General features: G+C 41.5%; 1 protein-coding gene across 1 annotated transcript; it reads right to left on the bottom strand.

Moving 5' to 3' along the window:
- Positions 1-1,097: 1,097 nt before the first annotated feature.
- foxj1a (forkhead box J1a) lies at positions 1,098-7,913 on the bottom strand. The gene is made up of 3 exons (XM_029280551.2): positions 7,625-7,913; positions 6,257-6,888; positions 1,098-4,092 (listed from the first exon to the last, which is right to left on the bottom strand). Exons 2-3 carry the CDS (start codon positions 6,818-6,820, stop codon positions 3,229-3,231), a joined length of 1,428 nt encoding a protein of 475 aa, XP_029136384.1. The 5' UTR covers positions 6,821-6,888; positions 7,625-7,913; the 3' UTR covers positions 1,098-3,228.
- Positions 7,914-7,947: the final 34 nt, after the last annotated feature.

Below are 7,947 nucleotides of genomic sequence, written 5' to 3'. Positions count from 1 at the left end.
AGTACTCCAGATCCAAACGCCATGGGGGAACAAGAGTCTGACTGAGCACAGACAAAGCCCTGAAAGAAAAACCCAGCCACCCCCTGCTACTATTACCCATCCACTGCATGATCACAGCAAGACACCCAAAAGAGATGAGCAGGAAAAGACCAGCGTAAATCTCATGTACAGGGACACTAAAGCGAAGGGGGGGGTTGAAGGAGAAAAGAGAAAACATGCCTGAAAAGCCTATAGCCATACCAGCAGCTCTGTTAGGTTGAAGTCAAAAGTGCTTTTAGCTGAATGCTAGGCGTGCTGTTTACCAGTACAATGCTTCCTTGATTTAACTGTTAGCATTCTAACATGTATTCATTAGACGCAAGTCAGCTGTATCATAATTCAAAGTGTTGCATTCAAATCATGAAAATACTTTGCATACTTTGCAAAATTTCTTTGCATTCCATCTAGTCATTTTTTAGATATATTTTAATTAAAAAAAATTCTAATCATCTGGGAACCATGAATTCCTGTACTGCATTATATTACAATCTTTCGACAAAATGTAAAATTACTAAAAATAAAGGCATTGCAGTGATGCTATGAGGAAGTCATAGGATCACCAAAGGAGTAAAATCTAAATCATCAGGGACCATGACCATCCCTCATACTGGTCCAAATATTTCACTCAAAAACCCAACCAGTCTCATGGTGACTCCAGAATCAAAGTCAGAGATCCCCAAAACCAATAGAAGTCATTCTCTGGTGGCCAAATTTCAAAGCCCATCCATCCATTCACCCATCCATCCACTGTCTATACCCCTTATTGGGAATGAGGTGGCGTACACCCTAGACAGGTCACCAGTCAATCACAGGGCTGACTTATTTATACAAAAAACCATTTACCCTGACACTCACACCTACAGGCAGTTTAGAGTCACCGATTAACCTAACAAGCATTTATTTGGACGGGTGGAGGAAGCCAGAGTACCCAGAGGGAACCCATGCATACACAGCTATAACATGAAAACTCCACACAGAAAGGCCCCTGCCTGGCCATTAAGTCGAACAGGGCTGTAAATAATTCATTAAGATGCAATCTTTTTTTTTCTTTTCTTTTCTTTATTTGACAAAGAAAATCGGAAGTAGAATAAAAACAGAAAAGTAAAGGAATCCATACAGGATACTTCTCTGGCTTTCCAGAAGCAATTATGAGGTAAAATGAAAACATGTTTGTTGTTTAAAAGTGTTATTTAATAGCCAAGAGCTAATACACAGTCATTTCAGGGTTTCTTTGTCTTGGAGTCCTTTGTCCTGAAATTGTGTGTTTACACCTCAATACACAACAGAGTGAAACTGTTCTCTTTAAAGTAAACTGGACTGACAGCCGTCTACAACTGAATGTATAAAACAAGTATCAGTGTACATTGATTGCACTGTCACACATTAGCTGTAGTATAGACTTAAGTGACTCATTTTCATATAGAGTGATTTGGTTTATCAAGTCAGCTTCCAACGAGACAATCCAAGCATCGCCACCAACAATTCTTAGAGCCAATAACATCTCCTTGCAAAAAGAATGCTAGACATTTCCATTAAATACACTGCCACCTTGTCATGTCCCAAAAGTTATGCTGGGCACGTTAAAGGTCAGGTATTCATTTACAATGAGCCATGGCCTTTTTCAACTGATCACTTTAATGTCATATTAGTTCCTCGTTGGAGAGTTTTGCCTTTAGCTGTTTCCTTTCCATTTTATTTTTAGCTCTCATGTGGGAGTTCTGAACCTAAACCATACTGCTGGATCAAAGAAGGTGGACACTAAGTACTTTAACAAGGATCATTTCAGTCCAGTATGGAATAAAAATGTTTCTGCTCTTTGAAAAAACTATAGGCTGCATAATCACAATTAATCTAGTTAAACTATTCCTTATTAATTTTGAAATATGCATACAGAGAAAATTAGTATCAAAAGCTCAAATGGAAGAAAACTGAACATAAAAAAAATCAGTAAATCACTTCTACACCAAACATCATTTGGCACATACATATTATTCATCATCTTAGTGCTGCTGTCACAATATATACAGTCAAATTTGATCAATTTTCAGCAAACAATCATATGTAAAACTAAATGCATCTCAGTTGATCACAGTCTTGTCCTTAATGCCACTTGGTTACTTATTCATTTATAATTTTATGTAAAAGTTAAGCCAACTGTAGTGTACACACATAACATGAACACATTTTTCATACTGTAAACAGAGACCATGATGTGCCATTCAGTTTGCATGTTCACACTAGCATTACAAACAGAGATTTTGCTCTTTTACCCTGATGTAACACATTGGGGTTTTCTGCATGTAGTTCAATTTGGTTGATTATAACGCACACATTTGCATCACTGACCTATTGCCAAAATGGACGAAGCGATTTTAGCATATCAGCTATGCCACCTTCTACTGTCAGAGTTTAAACTTCTCCACAACTGAGACATAGTTTACACACATTACATTATACCAATGCTTATTTAAAATGTCACTTTCTTTGATTTTCAGATCAGCATACGCTAACTGGCTTGCTAATTGTGGGTGCCTAATGTGGACTGGATACCAAAGAATATGATGTGCCCATTTAAATGAACATAGCATCCTGAATGGACAATGGGATTCATTTAGAGAAAGGCTGAGTAGAACTGCAGCACTGTATAGTTCCTTTAGTACTCCCATGTTGCTAGCTGCTAGTTCAAAAAAGGAATTTGTTCCTGTCTTCAGTCAAACTTAGTTGAATAAATTCATTTGCAGTCCGAACATATATCATCAGGGAAGAGCTACAACCCCAGTTCAGTGAAAAATTGAAGGATAGGAAGCTAATGTGACTAACTTGCGTTAGCATATCCTTGCTTGCTAGCATGATTGATCTCACATGGTACAGTAAGTCTCTATAACAGGCTCTATGTTCTAAAAAAATGTTTTTGTCACAAATAATTTCTGGTCCCCAATAACATATTCAACACATTATTGTTTTAAGTTTAGGGATGTGCTCTGCTGCTGTATGTTGTAGCATCTTTGTTTAGAAGGTGCTACCAATGTAAATCCTGCATGAATCAGCATAAAAATGTCACTTTTCAAACAATGTTAAGATTTTGCAAAGAACAATAAAAGTCGTTGAGATGAAAAAGGAGTCTGTTGTTCTCTCGTAGGGTAGCAAAGAGTTTTAGTAGTGAAAGAAGACCTTGAAAATAACAATTCCTCAAAGAAGGGTGTCAATCCGGGTGCTTGGGTCTCCACCAAGTGAGGCTCCTAGGTCAAACAGTTGATCCAGGTTGACAGTGGAGCTACAGAGGAAGTCATTGCGGCCTTGATCCTCCTCTTCTGGCCAGGGGCTCTCGAGGAACGCTGTGGCAAGGAAGGTCTCCTCATCAAGGTCTGACACGTCATTATTCCTTTGTGTCTCCACCAACACATGTATGTCCGATGTCCCTGCTGGAGCCTCAACTGGAGAGATGTGGGTTCCCCGAACTGTCAAGTCCTCCTCTTTCATGATGGGGCTCAGGGGTTCTCCGCCATCCAAACTGAGCTCACCACTAAGGGCTGAGTCCAAAAGGGCGTCCCAGTCGAAGTCTCCCTTCAGAGGTCCAATCTCTTTTGGTTCATCAGCGGTGAGCAGAGGTGAGCTGGATCGTCGAGGGGCTTTGGCACCATTTCTGGAACCCTGTGGCTGTTTCCTCTTGTGCCCACTTCTTCCCCTGACCACTGGCCAGGACCCTAGCATTGTCCCTTCAGCCAGATGAGGATCCCAGTTCTGGTCGGCACCAGTCGCCTCTTCAAATTCCCGGAGGAGCCTCTGGGAGTCTGGATTGATAGACAAGCTGTTCAGACCTTCTGTGGGGCTGCAGGGGCCTCTGTACTGGGGCTGAAGGGTAACCCTAAGCCTGTTCTGAAAGGCTGGGTTGATCTGGACTGGGGGCATTCGCCTCTTCTTGTAGGCACCGCTAAGGAGACGCTCAGCATACTGTGGGTCTATCTTCCAGAAACCACCTTTCCCTGGCTCGTCCTTCTGCCGCGGCACCTTGATGAAGCACTTGTTGAGTGACAGGTTGTGTCGGATGGAGTTCTGAAAAGCACAGTGCTGGACTTATTACAAAGTACATTTATACATAAAAGGAATTGGACTTGTTCCAAACAATAAATGCATAAAAACAGACTTAAGTTTGTAACAACCTTAAAGGAACTGGTTCTTTTTTTAGGAAATATGCCTTTAGCTTTCTTACGGGCAGTTAGGCAAGAACATTGATATTGTTATTAGTGCAAATATTGGAAACTGGAAAAATCAGCCAGCTTTTGCAATGTCCAAAGGTAACCAAATATTTTTACACTTGCTGCAAAGCTAGTTGGGGGATTATTTATGATATGTGGTCTTTAAAAGTAAACGTACTAAATTGCAGACAATAAAAATTGCATTTCCAAGTAAAACTCGGGAAGCTTATTCTGGCTGTAAATAAAGTTGTCCTTGCTTGTTGTGTTTTTGCTTGAGGGGTCTTTCCCATACTTCATTGAGTTAAAATAAGGTTCCCAAATAGTTTTAGTGACTTATTGATGCATAATGCTAAACAAGCTGGATCTACCTGACACAAAAAATGACACCATCTCGCCTGTCTCTGCCACACACTGTCATTTCTGGCTACATAAAAAACAATGGAGACTGACACAATGCATATCCCAAGGAGTTGTAGTACACAAGCAAATTAGAGAGGCCAGCTAGTTCCATTTCTAAAGACACAAATGGTCAATAAAATCTAGCTCAACAGGTATTTTTTGTCAAGGTCTTGTAATTTTATTTTCTCCAAATTGAATTTTTCCCAATCTAGCCGCAAAGATCTGCCTATTACTTTGATATATAGGTAAAGGGCAGGCCACTGCTCTTGGCAAAGAAATGGACCCTCCAAAACCATAAAATCACTTTACTTAAGCTATTTAGTGGATTAATCAGACAAAATATAAGATGTCAATCAGTGATCTTTGGAAGAAATGGAATTTAGCTTTTGTTACAGATGGATGGAGGCTAGCTGTTCCCCTGTGTCCTTTCTTTTTACTAAGTCATACTAACCAAATGTAAATTTGCCTTGCAGACAAAACACTGGCACTAAGTTCTCCAACTTCTGAACAAATAAACCAGATTTATTTTTGTTTCACCCCCTTCCAACTGAGTGTACATCAGTCTGTTTTGAGGGGGGAACAGATGAAGCACCATACATCACATTAATGCACTGTGTACCCTATAGCATTCATTCATTCAACCCCACCCTCACTGAAGTCCATATAGAGCGGTAACCCAATGACCTTTGTTAAATATTATCTGCCCCATGCACTGCCTTACAATAACAAAATGTCTGCACCAGACGCGGAAACACGGGAGTACAGCAACAGCTTTGTCAATCATTTATCTGGTGAAATTAAACTTTTCTTGAAAATTCCTGCCCTTCCGAGCGGGAATTTGTCACCCTTCCATCACTAGCTTTTGCTGAAGCAGAAAAACCAGTGAGGTATGTAGTCCAAGGAATGCCACAGAAAGGTCAATCTAAAGACTGATAACAACATATTTAAGAATAGTCATAAGCATTTTCACATTAAGCATTCATCTTGTAATTTTACATCTAATTTAATTGTATTTATTTTTGTTTCTATCAGTTTAGTTTTCTTATTCTTCACCCTGTTGCTTTCACTTTTACTTAAATGGCTTAAATGTGAATAAATTGGCTTTGGGTATGTGCTTCCTTTTTTTTTATTCCTCTTTATATGTCCAAATTCAGTTTCTTGGTCCTTTACAGATTTTGTTATTAGTGTTTCACTTACCCTCACAGTGCGTTTGCATGAACAAAAGATTAAAATTAGATTTATATTGTTTAATTATGTTTTCTATGAATGTTTTGTGCTATTCATGGTTGCCGGAGTTATTAATTACCCTCACAGCTAACTCAATAATCCTTCCTCAGAGTGTGGCAGCAAGCCCAGGACTCTCAGTGTGTTGGAGTTTTCTATTCTGTTTTTTTTTAAATGTTGCCCCCAGCTGTGATTTGACCCCAGTTCAGAAAGCAGGCCTGACAAAAAAAACTCATTTCCAAACAATGGGAAGTGTGTTGGAAACGAGCCATCAATGTGTACGAGTGTATTGTGTACATTGTTTGAGGTAATTTGTCTCCCTGTGTGTGTGTGTGTGTGTGTGTGTTTGTTTGTGTGTGTCTGTGTGTGTGTGTGTGTCTGTGTGTGTGGTCCTTTACCTGCCAGGTGGGATCAGCGTGCCGGTAGAAGCAGAAGTTGTCAGTGATCCATTTGTAGATACAGGACAAAGTGATCTTGCTCTTCTTGCTGGCCTGCATGGCCATGCAGATGAGCGTCGCGTAAGAGTACGGCGGCTTAATGTGCGCGTTGGTCTTGTAGTCCACCTCATCTGGACAGTGACCGTGTGCCACGATGCTGGGGAGAGCCTGCATCCGGCTGTAGGCTGCAGCTGTGGGCTTTCCCGGGGTCAGGGGCATGCCGATGGAGGCAGGGTCCCCGGCCAGAGGGGAGGCCGGTGCGTCGGAGCCCAGTGGATGATGGCCGAACAGGTGCGGCTGGTTGTGGGTCTGCTGCGGCGAGTTGGCACCGAGGATGGAGAACTCCTGGAGCCACTGCAGGCTGGTGAGGCTGTCGTCCAGGTTGACGGAGCTGCAGAAGCTACTGTTGCTGCTTGTGTTGTTGGCGCTGTCCCGCTCCTCAGCCTGGGCAGCTGCGGTCACAACCTCCTCCTCCAGCCCCACCGAGCCTTCAGGCCACGGGTCGGCACAGCTCAGAGACAGCATGGCTCTCACCAAAACCTCTCTCCTCTTTGTCAGCCAGCTCCTTCTTGTCCTTCTCCCGCTGCCACCACCTGACAGGAATGAAAATATAAACAGAGCATCAACAAAGTGCGAGACTGCAGGACAATGAGGGCCCTATTTGAAAACAGAGCCTCTGTGTGCGTAAAGATTCCCATTGAAATTCTGTGGTAAATTGTCACCTGGATTTGATGAGGCAATGTCGAAAGTAAGACTACACTACATTCCGAACATCTTCAACCCCAGCTTTTGATGAGTAGTAGGCTAACCCTTTCTCTCTGTCGTAGAACTTTCCCGAAACCCCCCCTCGCTGCGCACTTGACACTCAATTCTGAAAAGAGCGCACGGTTTTTTTTTTACTGGGCACCTGTAGGCTTTTAACTCTTTAAAATATATGAACCAGAAAAGAAAAGTTATAATAATAATAAAAAAAGAATCTGTCATATTTCGTTTTTATTGCTTTCACGTTGGCATATTTAAGACCATTCATGCGTAAAAATAGCTTCTGAGGCACCATGGGACATGATTCAATTTAACTAAGATCACCAAAGTGTGGCTCATTTTCCGTAAAAAAACAACAACTTTAATTTAAGCACAGTGCAATACACTGGTACTTATACATCATTAGTAAAACATTTGTTCGTTAAATGTTGAATAAACTTCAAAGAACTTCGCTGTTTTACTTCACACTAACGCATAAATTTAAGGCCTTCTGAAGCAGAGACTCCCAGGTGTAAAACATTCAGAGGATTAAAAAAATATATTCTAAGAGTAAAGTTGATAACATACCTTCAGTCTGTTGTAGTGTTGAGCAGAGAAATCCTTTAAATCCCAATCGAGCTGGACGTATTGACTGGTCAGCTTGAGTGCACCTGTGGTCAGCTTGTTGGTGAAGTAAAGAAGAAGAGAAATTCCTGTGGATTGAGTGTTTGGCGCTGTGCTCGGCGCTTCTTCTCCTCCTTGGAGGTCTTTAGAACTGGTGTCAGCGGGCTGCAGGATCCGTCGGGGAGGCAGTTTAATACCTGGTTGCAGGAGGTTTGTCCAGCAACCATAGAAACGGTAAACAGCTTCCCGCTCCTCCATTGGCCTCCTGGTTTCTATAGCGCTACATT

The sequence above is a fragment of the Labrus bergylta genome, chromosome 16 (assembly GCF_963930695.1).
Source record: "Labrus bergylta chromosome 16, fLabBer1.1, whole genome shotgun sequence".
Lineage (NCBI taxonomy): Eukaryota > Metazoa > Chordata > Actinopteri > Labriformes > Labridae > Labrus > Labrus bergylta.
Note: the sequence above shows the minus strand (reverse complement) of the source record. Positions and strands in the feature narration are given on the sequence as shown.